Source organism: Petaurus breviceps, unplaced genomic scaffold (assembly GCF_028583685.1).
Source record: "Petaurus breviceps papuanus isolate PSGF00001 unplaced genomic scaffold, PetGlider_PUasm1.0 120, whole genome shotgun sequence".
NCBI lineage: Eukaryota > Metazoa > Chordata > Mammalia > Diprotodontia > Petauridae > Petaurus > Petaurus breviceps.
The window spans coordinates 744675-768376 of NW_027185627.1; the positions used below are offsets into that span (position 1 = coordinate 744675).

General features: G+C 46.5%; 1 protein-coding gene across 1 annotated transcript; it reads left to right on the forward strand.

Moving 5' to 3' along the window:
- Nucleotides 1–15898: 15898 nt before the first annotated feature.
- On the forward strand, nt 15899–22865 carry TESK1 (testis associated actin remodelling kinase 1). The gene is made up of 10 exons (XM_069088875.1): nt 15899–17229; nt 17499–17620; nt 17715–17763; nt 18076–18222; nt 18415–18497; nt 18788–18878; nt 19605–19688; nt 19863–19952; nt 20199–20316; nt 21555–22865. The coding sequence occupies exons 1-10, from the start codon at nt 16498–16500 to the stop codon at nt 22478–22480; spliced, it is 2442 nt and encodes an 813-aa protein (XP_068944976.1). The 5' UTR covers nt 15899–16497; the 3' UTR covers nt 22481–22865.
- The last annotated feature ends 837 nt before the right edge of the window (nt 22866–23702 follow it).

Sequence of the window (23702 nt, forward strand, 5' to 3'; positions counted from 1 at the left end):
CCCTCCCCTACTCCCTACTCAGTCCCCACCACCACCATAGGTAGGGGAGAAACCTTACCCTGGGATGTAATAAGGACCCCGAGGTGGTAGCCCTGGGGGGAAGGCAGAGCTGGCCATGGCCCTGGGCTAGAAAAAGGCCCTCTTCTCATTCAGGCTCAGGCCTGTGTATGCCTGTTGTGTCCAGGGCAGCAGGCAGGGATAGGGGGAGTGGGTGGAGCGAGGGGAGGGACTTAGGAGAAAGTCACAGGCTGCCTTAGAGTCGGAGACAAACAGAGCCCTGTGAGGCGGTCCTTTTTGCTACAGCACACCTGCCACATGTAGCCCAGGGTAAGTCGGACCCTGATGCAGACAGCCTTATTTGAAGGGCTAGGATGATGTCGTAGGGACGAGCATTGTCCTTGCATCAGAAAACCTTAGTTTAATCCCTGAGCCTCAGTTGTCTCTTTAAAATGAAGATATTTCTGACACCACCAGCCTTACAGGGTAAGTGAGGAAAGTGCTTCAAACACTTTGTGAATGAATGCGTTATCGGGGAGAACACAGAAAAAAAAAATTATACCCTTCTATTCCCCTTGTCTCAGTCAACTGAGTTAGAGGGCACCTTTCACAAGAAAGAGAGGATAGGATCTCGCAGGTTTTGTCTAAATCCCTTCTGGAGCCCTTGGTCCAAGGAGGATAGCATGGCTGTTGTCTTTAGAGACCCTGATCTGGTGGTGATGGGGCACCCAGGAAAGAAGTCTGATTCAATGTGGAAAGATAAAGCAATTATTCGTGAGGCAAAAGAAGGAAAGGTGGAAAAGAGAGGCAGTTGGGGCTAGGGGTGGTTCAGTGACTACTGAAGAGGGGTAATGGTTTTTAAATTATATATTAATTCAACAAGAGATTAGTGGGCATTATATCACCAGTTCTGTGCTAATCCACTGCAGGGGATTCAATTATGACACTTTGTCCCTGAGCCTCAGAGTTTACAGTCTCCTAGAGACAAACTATGAACACATAAAACATTTGTATAACTTTGTATTGGCACTAAATGCCAAGATTAATGGTCTATAGTGCAACAGAAGTTCAAAAGAAAGTTAAGGATTAAGGTGAGACAGCTAGGTGGCACTGTGGATGAAGCCCCAGGCCTGGAGACCAGAGGACTTACCTTCCTGAGTTCAAATCTGACCTCAGACACTAGTTGTGTGATCTGGGCAAGTCACTGTTCTCAGTTCTCCAACAGTAAAATGAGCCATAGAAGAAAATGGCAAACCATTTCAGTATTTTTGCCTAGAAAACCCCAAATGGGGTCATGAAAAGTCAGCTGAAATAATTACTGAATAACAAGAATTAAGAGCTTTGGCCTTTTAAGAGTACATATGGGGGCGGCCAGGTAGCACAGCGAGTAAGAGCACCAGCTCCAGTGTCAGGATGACCTGGAGACCGAATCCCAGGCTCAGACACTTAGCGCCCACCCAGAAACACCTGGCTGTGTAACCTTGAGCAAGTTACTTAACCCTGATTGCTTAAAAAAAAGAGTACATATGGAAGTTGTTCATATTCCGAGAAAAAGAAGAGACTGGGAATCTAGGATGGAGAAGCACCTGGATTTTCCTTTGTCAGGCCCCACAGAGAGTATTCAGTTCTGGGAGCCACAGTTTACAGACACTGAGAAGCTGGGGAGCAGCTGAGGGCAACCAGGGGCCTTTAATCCATGTCATGTGAGGATCGGCTAAAGGAACCAGAGATGTTTAACCTAGAAAAGAGAAGACTGATGGGGAGCTCTGTCCAAGTTCAGGTATTTGAAGGGCTGCCATATAGAAATGACACTGAATCTCTTTAGCTCCAGAAGGCAGAATCAGGAGTGATGGCTGCAACTGACAGGCAGATTTGGGTTTAATAAAGTCAGGGGAAGCATCTTAACAATTAGAACTATCCGACGGCAGAATGGGCTGCGAGTCCCCTCTCAGAGAAGGGTTCTAAGCAGAGGCTAGATATTTGTTGAGTATGGGTTAGACAAGATGACTGCTAAGGTTCCCTTGCAGTTCTGAAACTGTGTGACCACTGGGTTCTTTATATTTGGAGAATGCTCCTGATCGATGATTGACACCTGGGGCACTGCCCAAGTCGGCTGGTATTCTGACTTCCCTAAGCCTGCAGAAAGATTCTTATCAAGCAAGAAATTATAATATCCTTGAGTTACCAATCAATAGATTCATTTGAGTTTGTCTGGTTACACATAGGTGAGCCTCTCATACCACCAAGCACTGAGGCAAGCAAAAACTTCTGGCTTCAGTTTTTTTGGTTTGTTTTTTTTTTTTTGGAGGGGGGAAGGCAGGGCAATTGGGGTTAAGTGACTTGCCCAAGGTCACACACAGTGTTAAGTGTCTGAGGTCAAATTTGAACTCGGGTCCTCCTGACTCCAGGGCCCGTGCTCTCTAATTCATTGCACCACCTAGCTGCCCCCAAGATTCAGTATTGGTCTAGGGAATGAAATGAATATTTCTCAAAACTATTTAAAAATGGGAAATCTCTAGTTTTGTCCCCACTCCATATCTGGCCTTTCAGAATGTCAAACAGCATTCACAGAACACTGGCCATCAACATACCATAGGCACATAGTGAGGCCCACTCAGGGAACCCAGGGAAATTGCAAGAATTGTTATCTCCTCTTCATCCTACACCTATACATTGTGGAAAGGATTAAAGGAGGGGTTATATGTCTGGGACTCCACTCCAAGCTCAGTGGGAAATACTCTGGACATCTGGAGTTAGATTTGGATCCCTAACTCTGTAAATTATCTTCTGGGTGACCTTGAATGAGTGCATCACTTAACCTCTGAACTTCAGTTTGCTTATAAGACAAGGGGGTTGAATTCAGTGGCTTCTAAGGTCACTTCTGAGTCTCTACTTCTAGGTCATCTTCCCTTCCATCTCTCCCACACCAATGGGATTTTCAGTAGGTGCCAGTCCCTAATACTCTGAATCTATCTTGAGTGATCTGTGCTCTGCAATATGAATCTCTAAGCACAGTGGGTCTGTGAAGTGCTCCATTCTATGTGTTCAGCTGCCCCATGACCCCGACCACCAGAAGACAGTCAGTCTCTGGACACACTGGCTCAAATGCCTTGGCACTGTAATGCCCATTGCAACCCAGGAATTCAATTCCCAAAAGTGTACTGTTCTTGCCCACAAAGTGGTAGGCAAGAAGCCTCAGTCCAAATGCAGAAGTTCTCTGCTCCCCAGCTTCTGCATGGTAGACAGGAAGACTTCTCAAACACAAAAGGAAGGAAGAGGAAAAGTCCCATTCTGGAGCCAGTGTCCAGATCTCATTTGTCTCCTGAACATTTCTTCCTGTTCTAGGACACATGCTTTCTGAAGCAGTATCACCCTCCCTGTGAGTTCAAATACCCCAAAACTTAAGAAGGAGAAGGGAATGGCAATCAATCATCCACAAGATTCTACCAGTCATAGAGTCACTGGTATAGAGATGGCCTTAGGGGCAAGCTAGTCCAACCTGACCCCTGCCATTTTACAGATGAGAAAACTAAGATGCAGAGAAGTTAAATATCTTGCCCACAGTCACACAAGTAGTGTCAGAAACTTAAGAGAGGGCAAATGTTTGAGTTACCTTTCTCTGTGACCAGATTATCATCATCCTGGCTTCTGAGATAAATAATAAATCAGAATAGATAAAGGAACAGTCTAGGCACAGGTTATACTCAATTCCATACAGAGATAGGGTCATCCTTATTTATAAGGGGATTAAATGCTTCTCTACATGTTGTGATATAAAAGATAATGGAAAAAATATCTCCCTCTTCAGATTCTACCATTAATTCTTTGGAGGGCATACATATCCTTGGGAAGGATATTTGTTGGGTGTTTGGAATAAAAGATTTCAAAAGATTCAGAGAAAGGATAAGTAAGCCCCAATGGCCTAAAAATCCAAAAGGGATATTCTGAATACACAAATTATTCTGATAAAGAGAAAGCAGGGACACTGTCTAGGAAAAACTAATATCAGTAAAGGAATAGTTTTAAGAGCATTGGGAAAGGAAAGCAGTAATCATAAAAAGGTTGATGTGGTTTCATCCAGAGCAGATCAGGCCAGATTAAGGAGAAACTTTCTTTTTTTGATGGGATTATTGGAATGATAGATCAGGTTAATGCTATAGATATAGCATACCTAAATTTCAAAAAAGCATTTAACAAAAAAGTCGTAATTATCTTAATTATCTGAGCAAGATTGAGAAATAGGAATTATATGTAAATACACAGGCAAGTGATTTCAAAACTGGTTGATTGACTGAACCCGAAGTAATCAGCAGTCATTAATAAGTAGATGGATATTTGAAGGAAAATCTCTGGAGAATGGTTCCAATGCTATTCAGCTTTTGTCAACAATTACAGGAAGCCATAAAAGACATGTTTGTCAAAACTGCAGGTAACACCAAGCTGGGAAAGATAACTTACACACTAGATAGCAAGAGTCAGAGTCCAAAAAGATCTTGAGACCTTAAGACAATGATTCTAATAAAATTTAACTCAAATTTAAATGTAAAATTCTACAGTTGGGATTCAAAAAAATCAACTTCATAAGTATAATTTAAGGGAGACATGACAAGAAAAAACTTATGTGAAAAAGACTTGAGGATTTTAATGAATTCATTGGTCAGTATGAGACAACAGTCATGATATGGCAGCCAAAAAAGCTAATGCTATCCTAGGCTACATGGTGTCCAAAGCAAGGGAGAAATTAGTCCCCCCTACTGTGCCCTGGTTAACACTGTGTGGTGTTCTAGAAACTGTTTTAGGAAAAAAATATATACAAGTTAGAGTACATCCAAAAGAGAATGACCTGGATTGGTGAAGGGAACTGAGACCATGGTATATTAGGACTTTCTTGAAAGAGCTAGAAATGTTTACTTTGGAAACAAGAAGACTTGGGGGAACATAATGTCTTAGTTACCTAAAGGGTTGTCACCTAGAAGAAGTGTTAGATTTGTTCTGATTGGCCTAGAGGGCAGAATTAGGTAGAAGTTGCAAAGAGTCTGACATTAAGAAAAACTAACCCATGAGCTATCCAAAAGTTGAATGAACTGCCCCTAGTATTTACTAAGTTCTATCTCACTGAACATTTTCAAGTGGAAGGTGAATAATCAAGCCAATAAGTCATATCAACAAGAATATAGTAAGTCTTTATCATGTCAGGTACAGCATTAAAAACTGGGGATACAAAGATTACCTGGTTATTTACAGGTTGTTTCTCCCATTGAAATGTAAAATCTTTGAGGACAGAACTTATATTTCAATGGAGGAAACAACCCATAAATAACCAGGTAATCAGAGAATGAAAGCATCCCAGGGGACCAGGAAAGACCTCCTATAGAAAATAGAACCAGCAATAGAGATACATCAGTATCACAAAAACCCAAATTGGTCAGAGTACCGAAGAGGAGAAAGTGATCAACCTTATACAAGTCTGCAAAGAGGTCAAGAAGATAAGGACTGAGACAAGGTCATTAGTTTTAACAATTAAGAGATCATTGGAGACACTTTAGAGAGAACAGTTTCACTCAAATGATGAAGTCAGAACCAGATTAAAGACAGTTTAGAATTGAAAAAAAACAAAGTGAAGGCACTGATGGTAGATGGCTTTTTCAAGTTTAGCCATGAAGGGAAAGAGAAACATAGAATGATAGCTAGTGGGTATGATAGGATCAAGTGAGGGTTTTGGGTTTTCTGTTTAATTTTTTTTTGGTGGTTTTGTTTTTGTTTTTTTAAGGAGGAGAGAGACCTGAGCTGTTTGTAGTAGGCATCAGGGTAAAAGCCCGGTAAATAGGCAAATATTAAGGATAAGAGAGTGGGACTGATAGTTGGGGAAATCTGCTGGAGAAGTTGGGAAGGAATGGGATCAAGGGTACATGTGGAGGGGTTGGCCTTGGCAAAGAGAAGCAACACCTCTTTTTCTGAGACTGGAGTTAAGGAAGAGATAGTAGAGAAGATTTCTAAATGATGTGAGATGAGGAGGAAGAGAGAGCTTTCAGCAAGAGTTCAATTTTTTCATTCAGGTATGAAGTGAAGTCCTCAGGACTTCGAGGGTGGTCAAGAGATGGAAGTGTCCTGGGAGGCTTAAGGAGAAACAAGAATGTTTGGAGCAATTGCTATAGATCAGGATAGTGAATTAAGGAGAAAGGAATAAAATGTTTACCATTCTGCAGTGAGGGCCCAGCTGAGATTGAATGGCATATTTGTAGTGGACTCGATCAACATGGCTTCATGATTTCCTACAGCTTCTTTCAGCAGATGCATAGGAGCAAAGGATGTTGATATTGTCAGTAATCCAGAGTCGAGATTTGGCAAGGCATGATAGGTGGCTGGACAAAAGAGCAAGAGAATGGTCTGGAAAAGCACTAAAGGTTTAAGGGAACGGAGGTCACAGTGAAGACAAAACCAATGTTTAGGGATTTTAAGGAAAAGGGAAAATGGACTTGCTAGGATTGAAAATTCTTATTCAAGTATAGGTTGAATAAGTTGGTCTCTGAGGTCAACTACTGAAATTCAACCTGAAATTCCATGATTCTGGAGATATGATAGTAACACCTCAGCATGAATTGAATTAGAACACTGAGCCCTGGTTAAAATGTCTAGGGGTCCAAGAAGAGGAGGCTTAGAACACTGAGATGTGTTTTGTCTATTTCACAATTTTGACACAAGCTGGCTCTGGATGTGGGCTGCGGTCAGGAATAATTTAGAATGAGAATTGGACATGATTCAGAGTTAGCGAATAGTAGTATATAAAGATCATGATGAGAATCAGTCCGCCACTAGACCTTATCATGGTATGAAGATGACCTGAATCTTGAGAGTTATGTCAATGGTTCAAGCTCTGAAAGGTCCTATCAAGTTGGAAGTCTTCAAATACAGACTCAGTGATATGTATGACTTATCTGAGGACCAGATTAGCTAAAGTTGAAAAGGAACATCACTACAAGGTTGGTCACCTTGGTGGCAATCATTTATTTTAATCACAGAAATTCATATAGACTAAGGCATAGGAGGATTTGCTCTACACCAGGGGAGGGAGTTAAGCTATGATTTCCTAAAGTACTGAAGTTTGGTTAGAACTGAGTACAGGTTAGATTTAGGATTAAAGTATGAGTGAAGTGAAGAGTAAGTCATGGGTTTCAGGGAGGGTTAGGGCTCTCTTATCAGAAAGCGAGGGAAAGAAGAGAAACAGGATTGGCAGAGAAAGAGAAGAGGGAAGGAGACAAGAAAAGTGAGTGACTACTAGGCAACGGTATGATTGAGATTGAATTTGAGGCTAAACATGATGGAGCCAGGGGAGGGAGGAAGGGGTGGGGAGTCAGACAGAGCATGTTATTTAGGGAAATAGAACGTCCAAGAGGATTTAGAACTAGAAGGAAATCAAAAGATCATTTTTTTTCCAGTTCCCTCATTTTATAGGGAATAAAACTGAGGCCCACAGAGATGAGCTGATTTGTCCAAGGTTTCATAGCAGGTAGCAGAGCCAGAATTTAAACTCAAATCTTCTGACTCTGTGTTCTATACTCTTTCCAACATACAACACTGCCTTCCTTGACAAAAAAAAAACAAAACAGTTCAAATTAGGTGTTCTGAATGAGGTTAGAGTTGTGGTTAGGTTTGAGATTCAGATCCAAAATATAAGAAAGGTTATGATGTGTTTAAGGGGTGGTTCAGATACTTAGAAAATAGGGTGCATGTTGGAAGAATTAGGGTATTGGAAGACAAGCAGAGAGAGAGAGGCAGCAGTTTTGACTAGGGTAGAAATTAAGCCACCAATTAGAGATCAAATTTGGACTAGAGTCAGGATATGGAAGAGGAAGAGAGGGAAATGAAGAGGGAGAGACAGCTGCAGACAAGATATTGAAATAGCTAGATGATAAATAGATAGATGGGTAGGTAGGTAGGTAGAGTGTGTATTGAGCACTAATTAAATGCTGGGCACTCTAAGTGCCAGGAATACAAATACATGCCATTGACAGTCTCTGCTCCCAAGGAGCTTACATTCTAATGATAGAAAATAACATATAAAGGAACTAACAAAACATAGATTGATAACACATTAGACCAAGAGTCAGCAAACTTTCAGAGGAGACACTGTGAAAAAATATCCCTAAACTTCAAGGCTCCTTTCCCCAAAGAGTTTCTTCCATTTTTCTCTTTATCCTTGTCTACCCCAGACCACTAAGGAAATTGAATGTTCCCTCTAACCCTTAGAGACAAGTGTCATCAAAGTCTCTTTAAATGCAAATCATGGTGGCAGTCATAAAGCTTTACTAAAGAATAAAGGGAAAATATATTTAGGATGAGGACTTCAAAACCTAGAAAAGAGTGGGGAGGGACATATATCCATATTTTAAAAAAAAAGCGATGTGGCTAAACTGGAAGAAAAGAACGACCTTGACCCTTTGGCTTTCCTTTTTCTGATATGGTTCTTCCCTCCTCCCCCACTATCACTTTGCACTGGAGACCAAAAAATTCTTGGAGTTGGGAAACTAGGGGATACCCCCCCAACCCCCACCAAATCAAATAATTACCCTTGATAGTTTTTTGAAGGTCAGCTTCTAACTTGATGTTGCCTGGGTACAGTTTATCATTTCGGAATTAAAACTGGGAGTCACAAGAAATTTCTAACCCTAAGAGTGAAGGCAGGCCTCTGACACCTTTGGTGAGCAGAAGTAAAGATTAGAAACATAGATTTAAGCCTGGATGGCACCTAGTTGGATGGCACCATTCTGTGTTGCAGAGAACTTGGTTCCTAGGACAATCAATCTCCTTCAGGGGAGAAATTACATATTTTAGCAAAGACTTTTTGAGCTAGGGTTTTTTTCCCTAGGCCAATGACTGGTGTGTCAGGGCTTTCTACCTTTCTAAAAGAGCCATAACATAGGAAGAGGTCTCTAAACTGTAACTTAAATAGCACTGGTAGAGCCCAGCCTTGAGCTTATGACAAGAGGTAGAATGACTTCACCTTCGTGATGTCATTGGTCCTCTTCAAGGATGAAGGACAAACAACAGAAGTTCATCTGAGAAGCCCTCCTGGAGCCAGAAGGTAGAATAAGAGAGGATGGCCACAACACCCTCCTCAGTGGACTGTAGTGGCCACATGAGACCATCAAGGAGAGCGCCTAGTAGAGACTTAGGGCCACTAAAGAACAACAGGGAGCAGACCTACCAAGGAAAGCAAGATGACGTCAATCCTGCAGCACTGGAGGCTCAAATTGCTCTTACGTTCACATGTGCACCCTGCCACAGTGTACCATACATCTGTGCCTCTCCACATGTGTTCCTTAGATGCATCCACTCTTCCCACTAATGATGTGTGTATTTGTAGGAGTCTATGTCTAAGGTTTTACTAGGGGGGTAATTAATACTTTATGGATGTGCATATTACCACACTATTTCATTAAATCACTTTGCTTTTAACTAACTATCCTCTGATTGACTCGCAAAAGTGGGTATATTAGTGGGAGCTTGGAGCTATGTATGGTTTTGAGTGGTTCTAAACCTAGTGGGGCAGTTAGATGGTGCAACAGATGGAGCGTCGCACCTGAAATCAGGAAGACTTGAGTTCAAATGTGACCTCAGACACTTAGTAGCTGTATGAACCTGGGCAACAGGTTTGCTTAACCCAGTATGCCTTAGTTTCCTCATCTGTAAAATGAGCTGGAGAAGGAAATGGCAAACCACTCCAGTATCTTAACCAAGAAAACCCCAAGTGGGATCACAAAAAGTCAGACATGACTAAAATGATTGAAGAAGAACCTGGTCGTCTTGAATCTAGGGCATCCTCGGTTGGGGAGTCATTAGACAAGTTGGGTCAGTCAGCAAGCATTTATTAAACATATATTATGTGCCAGGCATCATGCCAAACACTGGGACTATGAAGAAAAGCTTTTAAAAACATATTCCCTAAAAAATAATAATAAAAAACATATTCCCTGCCCTCAAGAAGCTCACATTCTAATGGGGGAAAAAACATGCAAATAACTATGTAAATACAAGATATATGAAAGATAAATTGGAGATAATCAGCAGAGGGAAGGCACTGGCAATGGAGGAGAAGGGCCTGATAAAGACCTCAGGCAGAAAAGGAGACGTGAGCTAAATCTTGAGGGAAGCCAAGAGATGGAGTTGAGCTGGTAGAGAAATCCAGGAATGAGAGACAATCCATGAAAAGGCATGGAGTCAGATGCGGTGTCATGTATGAGGACAGCAAGTAGATCAATGTCACTGTATCATGGAATGCTTTCTAAAGGTATAAGAAACCTGGAAAAGTAGAAAGGAGCCAGGTTACAAAAGGCTTCACAAAGCCACAAAGATCAAATGTTAAATTTGATCCCTGAGGTAATAGTGAGCCATGGGAGTTTATTGAGTAGGGGGGTGGGGTGACATGATCAGACCTTGTGCTTAGCAGTTAGGTGGAATACAGACTAGTGGAGAGACCAGGCAGGGAGACAGTTCAGGCATTGTTTGTCCTTCTTTCTCAAAAGAGGATGAAGACATCAGGGAGGTGATAGGCAAGTGCATTGGATTTAAATGACGAAGGGCTGTGCAAAGTCACCAGCCTCACTCTCTCCTTCGGAGCCATTGTGTTCAGTTGCAAGATATAGATCAGAATGACTGGAGATGGCCCTGGACACAGAGGGAAACATTGGTCTTTTTAATTTTTTAAGCAGTCGGGGTTTAGTAACTTGCTGACGGTTACACGGCCAGTTATTTCTGGGTGTGGTGCTGTCTGAGCCTGGGATTCAGTCTCCAGGTCATCCCAACGCTGGAGCCGGTGCTCTTACTCGCTGAGCCACCTGGCCGCCCCAACATTGGTCTTTTTAAGCTAAGGTCTTTAACCTGGTCTCGTTTTGACTGAGGCAACACCCTTTCAGTGATTAAAACTAGGTAAGAAACTTGTCTAATGATTCCCCAACCCAGTCCAAAAAAAAAATCAATCTGGGAGGGGAAGACCCTCAGGATTTCTGATCAAAACAGGAACAACTGCTATTTACATTCACACTGAGCCCATCAGGGCCCAAACAATGATGAAGTGGGACTTGGCTTGGGACTAATAGTCAATCAGTGAGAGCCCAAGTGATTTGTTTTAAAGGTATGGTCTGTAATAAAGAAATCCAGCCTGTAAATCCTAAGATATATGAAACCCAGGAGGTTTCAGTGGTCAAAAATGTACATTCCTTTGAGCAGAGAAGAAAAGGGGGAGAAAGAGCTGTGCTGCCTAACTGACCAGTTCCAGTACTCACAGAGGTGGTGGTTGTTTGTCCTTCATTCTCAAAGAAGACCATGACCAAGGAGGTGATGCCATGACATGCAAGTGAATTGGATTTAAGGGAGGGAGGGAGGGCTGTCTCACCAGCCTCACTCTCTCCTCCCCAAGGTCCAGTGCAAGAGATAGATCAGAACGACTGAAGATGGCCCTGGATGCAATGGGAGACCTTGGCCTTTTTAAGCTAAGGTCTTTAACAGCATCAGTAAGGCATGAGGATAGTGGCAGTGTCAGAGAAGAGAAAGGAACATATATGAGACAAATTGTGAAGATAAAATTTGACAAAAACAACTGGCCTGAAAAATGGATGAAGGGGAAAAAAAATTGAGAATCATCATACTTTCTGAAAATCATGACTCCCCAAAAGAACCTAGACAACATATTTCAAGAAATCTTAGAAGAAAACTGCCCAAACCTCTTAGAACCAGTGGACAAAGTGGAAATAGAAAGAATCCATTGGTCACCTCCTGAAACATTGAAATGAATGAAAACTCACAGGAATATCAGCCAAAATTTAGAGCTTCTAAGTAAAGGAAAAAATACTGCAAGAAGCCAGAAAGAAAGAATTCTGAGAGGCAATATTCAGGATCACACAAAATTTAGCAGCCACCATGATAAAGGAGCAGAGAACTTGGAATACAATATTCCAGAAGGCAAAGAATGTAGGCATAATGCTATAGAGGGGGGAAGGGGGGGATGGACCTTTTATTTTTTTTTTTAAAGCAATCGGGGTTAAGTAACTTGCTCAAGGTTACACAGCCAGTTATTTCTGGGTGTGGTTCTGAGTATCTGAGCCGGATTTGATCCAGGTCACTGAGCTACCTGGCCGCCCCACAGTTTCTTTTTTTTGCCTTTTTTTTTTGAGGGGCAGTTGGGGTTAAGTGACTTGCCCAAGGTCACACAGCTAGTTTTTGGGTTAAGTGTCTGAGGTCAAATTTGAACTCAGGTCCTCCTGATTCCAGGGCCGGTGCTCTATTCACTGTGCCACCTAGCCGCCCCTGGATGGACCTTTTAATAGAAGATTTCCAAGCATTCCTAAGGAAAAGCTCAGCACCGTGGAGAAATTTTGAAGTTATAAAAAAAAGTAAACATGAACAATGATAATTGATTAAACAAGAATAAACTGTTCACAATCAAATACGAGGATATAATACATGTGTCCTCTCTGAGCCCTATCATCATTAGGAGTCATAGAGCAAATCTAATTAGAAAAGACCTGAGAGTGGTTCTATTATGTCTCAAATGGGAAAAGAAGGGAAGAGGAATAATATACCAGGGATGGGAGTAGGGGCAGGAAGGGAAAGGAGGTTAGGTACATAGAATGGAAAGGTAGACATATACACAAACAAGGAGGAGGGGTGAGAGGAGCAGCTGACACTTGAAACTTCAGTCTCATCTGAACTGATCAAAGGAGGTAAGACTACACACACACAGCTGGATAGAGAAATACATTTCACTCAACAAGGAAATAGGAGGTAAAGGGAGGGGAGGGGAGTAAGGGGAATTAGAGTGAGGGTAGATTAAGAGAAGGATTAGTCCTCAGAAAAATACTCTTAAGGATACACAAAAAATATTAATATCTCTTTTTGAGGTGACAAAGGAGTCTGAGAGGTTGTCCTTAAATTGGGAATGGATGATCAAGTTATGGTTTATAAATGTGATGGAATATTTTTTGTACTGTAAGAAATAATGAATGAGATGGTTTCAAAGAAACCTGGGAATATTTATATATATGAACAGATGCAGAATTAAAACCAGAACAATTTGTACAGCAACAATATGCCAAAAACAACTTTGTCAACTTTGAAAAAATTAGTAATGCTTATCAGCATAACCACAATTCCAAAGGACTGAGAATGAAACATACTACTCATCTCCTGATTAGAGAAGTGGACAGTGCAGAATGAGACAGTTTTTGGGGGGGACACAGACAATGTGGAAATTTGTTTTAACTACATATTTGTGATGGGATTTGTTTTTCTTTTGTGGGGGGGGGAGTGAGAAGGCAAATTTTGCTAACTGAAAAAATTTAAAACAAAAAGAGTAATGCAAATCTCAGGCCCATACTTCCCTAGAAAGGATTTATCTATTAGCTAGAAGGCCACGTAGACCCGGATTCACAGAGGGCCCAACGTGTCTCCAGCCTTGGAGTGCCCGATTGCCTCTGTAATCTCTCCTGGTCCTCACCTCCGGATACATCCTCCCCTCTTTCTCCTTTATTTCCATGACATTCTCTATGTCTCTCTCCCTGGTCACCTCTCTGGGCCTGAAATTTCACGTGTCTTCCTCCCACTGCCTTTGTCTGCTCAGTCTTTGTGTCCTTGTCTCTGTTCCTGCTCAGTCAATGCCCTCTCTCTGTCTCCCCCCACCCCTTTCTCTCAACATTTTCTTTTCCAGCCTCCGTTTCTCAACGTGTCTCTGCCGGTCTTTCTCTGGGCTTTCCTGGCCTCCTCAGCCGGGTCTCAGCACCTCTCTCTTCTGCCTGTGCCTCCCTCTCTTTCGGGGCCAGACCGCTTCCCTCCTCCCTTGGGGCTCCCCCCAGCCTTGCTCTGCTTCTCAGGGCCGGTCTCCCGGTCCCCTTCCGGCTCTGCGTCTGCTTCACCTGCCCCACACCTGTCCCTGCCTCCGGGCGTCTCAGCATCCTCCCGGATCGCTGGCCTTTCTATCTCCTGGTCGGCTTCTCTTTCCGTCTCCCTTGGATCTTTCTCTCTGTCTCTGTCTCTCCGGGGTCTCTGTCTCTGTGTCCCCCGTCTCTTTGTCTCTCTGTCTCTCCCGTCTCTATGTCTCTCGGTTTCTCCCGTGTCTCTGTCTTTCCCTCTGTCTCCTCTGTCTCTCCGTCTGTCCCGGGTCCCCGTCAGTCTCTGTCTCTGTCTCCCCCGCCTCTCCTATCTCCCCCTCCCCGCCCCTCGCGCCGCGGGGCGGGAACGGACTGGAAGCAGCAGGTGGCGCGAGGGCGGAGGTGGACGCGGAGCTTCGGCGCACGGGAGAACCTACCCGGCAGCCGGTGACGTCACCAATCTCCTTTCCACTATTGGCTGCCCCTTCTCCGACCCTGAGGAGAGTCGAGTAGATTCAGGCTGAACTGTATCAAATTTATCCTGCGACATTTAAGGCGAAGGAGCCTAGCACCAGGCAATACGGGGAGAAGGCGTGAAGAGAAAACAGGACATCAGCCAGGTCCCAGGAAGCCTGCTCGGATGGGGGCGACCACCACCTGTACAAGCTCTGAGTGGGCGGGGCCACAGTGAGGGGAGGGGTCACCTTTAGGGAATGGTAACAAACGAGGGGGAGGAGTCAAGAAGGGAGTGAACACTGAGTAGGGCATTAAGCGGGATGGGAAGGAGAGTTCCTCTGAGAGGGGTCACATTAAGAGAGACCTAACAAGGATGGGGCTTAGCACTGAAGATTAGGCTTCACACCTGTCTGGATGGTGAGGGAAAAGGAGAAGGAACTGGGTCAGTCTAGGGAGGAGACAAGTCTTTGCCTCCAGAAGGTTCAAAGTGATTCTCCATCCCCTATGTGTGAGTTGGTACCTTGGAGATTTGGAACACACACAGAGGACCAAGCCAGGTTCAGAATTTAGATTAAATTGAAGAAATCTGACTGACCAGTGACAGGATGGAGAAGAGCAGGGAACATGGGACCCAATCGGTGACTAGCCCAGTGAAGAAGTAGGAAATTTCATGGGAATGGTGGGGGTCAGGACACCAAAATAATTGAAGGGATCTACTCCCCCATCTCTTCTCTTTTATTCATTTCACAATTGCTTGTTGACATGGCACCCCCTTCCACTTCAGAAGAAAGTGGAGAACAATGGTGGCTGCCCAGTTACTATTTTTGTTAAAAGACCATAATTTCCAACCATTACTATCAAAGAAAGGAGGCCTCCTTTCCCTCTACCCTTTTACCAGAGTAGGTGAAAGCCCAGCATGATTGGCATTGTGGTGCAGTAAACCTGGTCAAACTGGGGTTAGGAATACCCAGTTTGATTCCCACCTCTGTCATTCTGACTATATCCTTAGGCAAGTTATTTTTAGCTCCATGTGCCAGAGTTTCTACATCCACAAAATAATGACAAAATTGGGGATAATGAAAAGGGTAAAGAATTAGAAATCATGCAACTGGGCTCTAATTCGACCTCAGATACTTTGCAAGCTCGTGATCTTGGGCAGGTCACTTAATCTTTCAGAGAGTCAGTTTCCTTATCTCTAAAATGGGAATAATAACACTTACATTCTGTGCACTGTTTGGAGTTATAAGAAGAATGAATTCTGTAAACAGACTATGTAACTGTAAGTTACAGTAAAATGGCAAGGTTGGACTTCAGAACTCTGATCAATGCGGTGACAAATTAAAACTTTAGTAGGCTGACCATGAAGATATTTCCCACCTTTTGGCAGAGAATGAATAGAGTAGAATAAGACATACATTTTTAGACATTGACCAACGTGTTGATTTGATTTGTTCAGCTATACTTATTTGTTGGGGGGGGGGGGGGGGGTGGTGTGTAAAGGGATGAAAGAAAAAGTAGAAAAAGAAAAGAGCCTCAATGAAAGTTTTTTTTTTTTTTAATGAAGGGATCAGAAGGAAGCTCAGGAGGGGACAGGAATGATCAAGGTAATTTTGTTGTTGCCATGTTAAATTTAACATACATGTAAAAAACATATACCAAAAAACAAAATTAAAAAGCAAGGAGTTCTCAGTCTCATATACAAATCTCTTCTGTTCTTTGTATATAAAGTTCATAATAAAAATAAATTTTTTAAAGTAGAGTTGAATTAGATGATCTATAACATGATACCCTGGCTTCCTTTTCCTCATTTGAAGACTGCATTTTGTAAAACTTAAAGCAAGCTATGAAACATTAAATGAGTTATTATTTGTAAAATGCAAACAATAACACTGGCACTACCTACCTCACCGGGCTGTTGTGAGGAAAGCTCTTTGTTAAATCTTAGGCTACTCACTACCTAAATGAGAGTTATATTATTATGGGAATAATGCCTACCTCACTAGGGTGTTGTGAGATCAAAGGAGATCATGTCAGTGACAGCCACTGGCTACGGTGCAGGAAGACCGGCACCTTTGGCCCAGGTCTCCGGTCCAGCTAGCCTTGGTCCCCGCGTGCCCCAGACTCTGGGGCCCAGGGCCAGGGCCAGGAGACCAGAACAAAGAGGCATCCCACAGCCGCAGGGATGGAGGTTAGACCTAGGGAGGAGGCTGGGAAGGAGGCTCCTGGGCGGGATGCTCCGGGCGGGAAGGAGTTAAGCGGAGGCCGGGCCCCGCCCCCCGCAGGCCGCAGCGCCCGAGCCCAGCCGGAGCCGGAGCCCGAGCCGGAGCCCGAGCCGGAGGAAGGAGAAGACGCCGGCGGCCTCCGAGCCCGCCACCCCGCGGGGGAGCGAGCCCGCCCGACCGTCCGGCGCCTGGGGACTGTCGGGCCGGCCCGAGCCCGGGGCCCGAGCCTCGGAGCCGAGCAGAGCGCAGCGGAGGGCTGGGCCGGCCCGGCCTCGGGCTGCCAACTCCGGGGGCGGACCCGGGATCCCCGGGATCTCCCAGATCCTCTGGATCTCCGGGCCCCGAGCCCCAGCGCCGCCCCGCCTCCCCCAGCCCGGATTCCCCGAGGGGAATACGGCTCGAGCCTCCGGCCTCGCCAAGAGGCCCCTGCCGGGTCCCCGGGGCTCTCGCGATGTGAACCAGGGGCGCAAGGTCCGGCCATGGCCGGAGAGCGGCCCCCGCTAAGCGGCCCGGGGTCGGGGCCCGGAGAAGGGCCCGGGGAGGCCGGGGGGGAGGAGCCCCCGGCGCCTGGGGGCGGGGGCCGCCCCTCCTCCTACCGGGCACTCCGCAGCGCAGTGTCCAGCCTAGCCCGGGTGGACGACTTCCACTGCGCCGAGAAGATCGGGGCCGGCTTCTTCTCCGACGTGTACAAGGTGCGGCCTGGGGCAGGGGAGCCAGGAGAGAGCGGGTGGAGAAGAAAACACTCGAGACGGGGGCAGGGGGAGTGTGCTGCTGCTGTCGGGGATAAACGAGGGTGGAGTGGGAGCGGAGTGGGGGAACGTGGCGGGGGGGCACTGGAAGAGAGCGTTTAGGATATGAGTGGGGAGCTCCCGAGCCAGGGATCAAATGGCCTTCCCCCCTCGGCGCTCTCACACACACACACACACACACACACACACACACACATCCCATATGCCCCCAGGTCCGACACCGACAATCTGGACAGATCCTTGTGCTGAAGATGAACCGGCTTCCCAGTAACCGAGGAAACACACTTCGAGAGGTGCAACTCATGAACCGACTTCGGCACCCCAACATCCTTCGGTGAGGGCAGAGAGCCTGGTTCCAGAAAGTAGCTCCGGGACTGGGGCGAGAAGGTCTCTCCTCTAACCCTAGTCTCCCTCCTTTCTATCCCCAGATTCATGGGAGTCTGTGTGCATCAAGGGCAACTGCACGCCCTGACTGAGGTGAGGAGGAACCTGGGTAGTCTGAGATCCAGGGGATGTCAAAGGAGGGGGAGGGGCGGAGCTGACAAAACTGAACCCTGTATTGTAAGGGGAGCTGGCAGGTAAGTGATTGGGAAGAGAAGTGACAACATCCATAGGACCCCTCGGCTGCACTCCTCTCTTCTTGATTCTTCCACACAAAGGACTTGCCCACACACTCATCTTGTCCTGCAGAATTCCCAATATCCCCATACTGTATTGGAGAGGGACCTGGAGCACAACCCATGGCTCCTCTGACCTCTCTGTGCTCCCACAACTCCTGTGTCCTTACAGTACATTAATGGGGGAACCCTGGAGCAACTCCTCAGCTCCCCAGAGCCTCTGACCTGGCCAGTTAGACTCCGCCTGGCCCTGGACATTGCCAGGGGCCTCCGATACTTGCATGCTAAGGGGGTTTTCCATCGGGACCTCACCTCCAAGGTAGGCCCTTCTACTTTGAGATAAAAGGGGATAAGGCAGGATTGGGAGGTGTCTGATGTGGAGAGTTGGGAGAACTGGTGAATGTGGACAGGGGTTTAGAAGGCATGGGGGTGTGGGGTTGTCGGAAAGGTATTGGATGCATGTTGGAGCTAACGGGGGTGTTGGTGATGTGTATATATGTATGTATGTCAGAACTGCCTGGTACGCCGGGAAGAGGAGGGTCTTACAGCTGTAGTGGGTGACTTTGGGCTGGCAGAAAAGATACCTGTGTACAGGTAAGGTGACTGACTAGTCCTATCTCTTCTTGATAGCAGCCCACCAAAAACCATCCTTAGTCCCAAAAGTGTGTTTTGTATTTCCTACCTCATCTGCCAAATGCCTCCTCCCAAAATACCTGCCTCCATAGAATGCTCCTAATGGTACTACGCCCCTTGAAAACTATTTCCCTGAGGGTCAGTCTGGATTTTGGGGTGGCTTGTGGTAACCATTTTTTGGTGGGGAAGAGACACTTAAAAGGAAGGGTGTGGAGTGAGTCTAGTCTCAGATGGTCCTGCTCCACTTACAGGGAAGGGGCAAGGAAGGAACCATTGGCTGTGGTTGGCTCCCCATACTGGATGGCACCTGAGGTACTTCGGGGAGAACTATATGATGAGAAGGTGAGACCCCCAGAAACACCCCCCCTCGTTCTTCAGGATCACCCAGGACCCTCCCTGAGGTGAAGTTTGTGTCCTATCCTCCAACCAGAGGAGTCTGCCTTTGGGGTTGTCTTATGTGAACTTATCTGACAATAAGGTCAATGTACAAAGAACTTGTCTCTTAGTCTAAACTTGATATCTCCTCTACCAAGCTAGTCTAGCACTCTATATGCAAAAGGTACTTTATAATTTAATGAATAAATGAATGAGAAACCCCTCAGCACCACCTCTAGACCCTCCAAAGATCCTTCTGATTGATTTTCTAGCTACTGCCCAAAGAGTTTCTCCCAGAGTTTCACTTTTCAGAGATTGCTCCAAAAATTTCTGATGACCACACAATCTCTCAGAGAGTCATCCCAGACACCTTAGAGACCTCTAAGGCCCCCACATAATTTCTCCCCCACCCCATGTATACTACTTCTCATCCCCTCCAGGATTCTGATATGGGAGCCCCAGTATTTCCCTGGCCCCATCAGACATACTCCCTATGTCTTAGCCAAAACCTGCATTCTTGAGCCTTTGATCTTTTCTGTCTGAAGCTAAGAGCCCCAGGTATCCTGGGGATCAGACTAGGAGCCAAGAGTCCCCATAAGTTCCCCCAGCACCATATACTTCTGCAGTGGCAAAAGGGGTTGTTAAACCCATCCTGTGTTTCTCTCCCTCCAACCCCCTCCCCCCATACCCCAGGCTGATGTCTTTGCCTTTGGGATTGTCCTGTGTGAACTCATTGCCCGGGTCCCTGCTGACCCTGACTACTTGCCCCGTACTGAGGTGAGAGCTATTGGATGAGGAGGGGAGAGGAGCAATATATCTTTTCCTTTAACTAAGGAGGGCTTCCTGGAGGGAGGGGACTTTGAATGAGGGATGGGAGCTAGCACCAAGGCTTTGAATGATGGAAGGTTGAGAACCTACTTGGGAGGGAGCCTGAGCCTTCTCTCCTCTCAGGATTTTGGACTGGATGTTGCTGCTTTCCGTGCCCTGGTTGGGGAGGACTGTCCCCCACCCTTCCTCCTCCTGGCCATCCACTGCTGTAGCGTAAGAGCCTTTACTTCTCCTATCAACCCCCAGAACCCCACACCTTCTCCCCACATACAGACACATTCACGCTGACAATCACTTGACCCTTTGACTTCACAGAAGGTCCCACATTGTTTCCTGCTTTAACCAGTTTAGTGCCAGGACCTACTGGCACTAACCTCATAGGTTGTTGGGCTTGGGGCTAGGGAGGGTCTCTTGTTGGGAAGGACCCTTTGATGAGAACCTCAAATTCCATCTCTCTAGATGGAGCCTAGTTCCCGAGCCCCCTTCGCTGAGATCACACAGCATCTGGAACACATCCTGGAGCAGTTGCCCGGGCCCCAGAGTCTGGTTAAGGTGGCCCCCTCTGCCCCAACCCAGGGTATGGGAGAATCAAGGTGATCCATGGGGGCACAGGAGTTGGGATGGAGGAAGATGCAAAAGGTCCTGGACCATCAGGCATCATGATGAGCAAAGAGGAATTTTGACTCCTTTCATTAAAACAAATAAGCCCCTATCATGTGCAAAGGCACAAAGCATCCACAGTGCGTGCCTGCCCTCACGTCCCTCCTCCTGGGGAAAACAAGCACATTACAGATAAGTCAATGAAAACCCCCTGTACAAAGTAACCAAAATAGCAAATCAGGGAGCAGAGAGCAGTAAAGCCTCACTTCTCTCATTTCCTTAATTGTCTGGGAGAATATGACTTTGCTCTTTGATGTTTCATGTGTTGTGGAAGTAGTTTATGATGGACTCAAGATACAAAACAAGACAGGACTTTTCATAGAGGACCAACGAGGGGGGTTGGTTTTGTTTGACTATGTATATTTGTTACAAGGACTTTGTCTTTCTTCTTGGGAGGTTGGGAGTAGGAAGGAGAGGTGGGGAGGGATAGGAATGGAGTAGCAAAAAAGAAAGGAAAAGGTCAACAAAACGTTTGTTAAAATTTACAGAACAGAAAGACTAGAAAAGAATCATAGGACAACTTTGAAAGTCATTTGTTGAATTTTTCATTTCTTTTTTACAAACAAGCTTTACATAACAGATACAACAGTTTCATATGCGATCCTCTTTTCTATTCTCCTATGTATACAGAAATACCCAATTTATTTGCTGTTTGTGAAATTTAGAATTAAAACAAATTTTTAAAAAGAGAGGGGGTAGGGTAATAGTTGCATAGTTGGGTTCAGATACCAGCTCTGCTTGGGCAAGTCATGTAACCTCTGTGGGCCTCAGTTTCCTTAACTAGGATGAGGAGAATTGGACTAGAGGGAAGATGACTTCTAAGCCCCCTCTCAGTTCTAGATCTATGATTCTACCCTGAAAGTCAGTCAGGATGGGCAGGTACAGTGGGGAACACTTGGGACCTTTCTTCTTGCTACCCCCACAATCCATACTCTCTTTGATGATGTAGGGAGTGTTTTTTAGGTTCTTTTGAGCTAGGGTTTATGAGTAGAGAGAGGAGAATGTAACTAGAATTACTTTACAGAGGATGGTTCCTGGACAAGGAGATTTATCAAGGGTTTGTGAGAGGCTCAGGAAAGGGTTGGGGAAGTCTTTGGAAAAGCAGGGTTGTAGCTAGGGGCCCGAAACATTGACCATCGCTTTCTCTGTCCACAGCATCAGCCCCAAGAGATGGTCCATCTAGCACTGCTCCTCAGCACCTGCCACTGCCCCCTGATCCCCGGCTTGCTCGAAGCCGCTCTGACCTATTCCTTCCACCATCCCCAGGGTTGCTTCCTTGCTGGGGAGATACCCAGACCCGAGTCAACCCCTTCTCACAGAGGGAAGACCTTTGGGGTGGCAAGATCAAGCTCTTGGACACACCCAGCAGAAGGGCCATCCCCCTGTTGCCACTGCCCACTGCCACCCCAACTCCAGTGACCACACCTGAGCCTCTGGTTCAGCTACCTTACCCCCGCCCCCTACCAGGAACCCCTGCCCGAAGATGTCGCTCTCTACCCTCCTCTCCAGAGCTGCCTCGACGGATGGAAACTGCTCTACCTGGGCCTGGCCCCCCTCCCGTGGGCCCCTTTTCTGAGGACAGGATGGATTGTGGGGGCAGCAGTCCTGAAACAGAGCCCCCAGGGCCTAGGCCCTGCCCTTCCCCCACTGAAATCAACGATAATTTCATCAGCACCTGTTCCTCAGCCTCCCAACTCTGGTCCTCCAGGGCACAACCCTCCACAGGACTCCTGATCAACAACAACCCTTCGCCTGTGGTAGTGAGCTCCCCTACAGGCTGGGGTGGCCAACCCTGGGGCAGAGCCCAGCAAAGCCTGCCCCAGGCCACAGCCCTAGAGCGGACTGAGCCTCCCACCCTTCCCCCAACGGTGGCCCCCAGGGACCCTGATGAGGGGCTGCCCTGCCCCAGCTGTTGCCTTGGCCCCTTCAGCTTCAGTTTCCTGTCTGTGTGCCCCCGACCCACACCTGCTGTAGCCCGCTACCGCAACCTGAACTGTGAGGCCGGCAGCCTCCTCTGCCACCGAGGGCACCATGCCAAGCCACCCACGCCTGGCCTACAGCTGCCTGGAGCCCGCTCCTAGCAACAGGGAGTGGGGGAGATCTTGTCCCTTGTGCCCTGAACTTTGATCTTCAGAAGGCTGATGGAATATCCCCTGAATATAACAGTTAGAGTCTGGGAAGTGCCAGCCTCAGCAACCCACTCCCTGCCTTGGTTCAAGAGACTGGAGTCTGGTATTGGGCAGTGGTGACTGGACCAGAACTGGTAGCCACAGGACACCCTCCCCAAACCAGCTTGGACTCAAAGGCTAGAGCACTCCCTAGCCAAACCCCAGGACCCTGCAGGGTCCAACACAGCATCACTGACATGGACACATGTGGTGTGGCTGACACACAAGACTAACACACAAATTATTTAAAAGTATTTCAATAAAACTGCCTGGCTGGCTCCGGGCCGCCCGCACCCAATCTGCCCATGTATCCTGTTCTCCCCTCTCCTAGAACAAATGCCTGTCATGGAGGCCTGAGAGTGCGCCAGGGGCCTCAGTGAAGACGCTAGATTTCCAAATCCCCCTACCTGAGGCTGGTCCCCCTATTCCCAGGAGTGGTTCGATCTCTCTTGAACAAGTCTTGAAATAGAGCATGGGATCAGATGTGAATACTAGCTTAGAGAAGTATTCATTTAGTCCTCAATCTAGGCACTGACTTCAGAGGCCTAGAGGGCTTGAGGAGCCGATGAATCCGGAAGCTTTGGACCTGGAATAGGGACAGGGGGATAGAGAAAGAGGGAGATTTCAGTGACAAGATCCTAAAGGGTAGAGCTCCAGTGAGACCCCACCCTGTTGCCCCTCCCCACCCCTCACAATTTCCTGAGCTGGGGAGATAGTGTAAAACCTCTCCCTCAAGGTCTATCAGAGAACTCCACTGGGCTCTGCTTGACCATCCCAAAGGCTTCCTAGAGTTCTGGTCTTGGACCTTCACACCCCCAAAATACGCAGAGTATGAATCTGCCCCCCTGCACACACCCCTGCTTGTCCATTGCCCCCAACAACCTCACAACCCTCCCTGGGGGCTGGTAATCCTCGGTGCCCTGTGCACTTTCTAGACCCCTCCTCTGAGAGGAGAAGGGGTGATCTGAGAAACGAGAATGGCCTGCCAAGTAGCTCCAACCACCTAGTTACTTTAAGCCTCTCTCTGGAGCTGCTCCCTACACATACCCTGCTCAGTGAAGTAAGTGGTCCTCCATCTCAACAGGAAGTGTGATGACTTCTTTCTCACAGATGAAGGGCAAATCGTCATCACAGG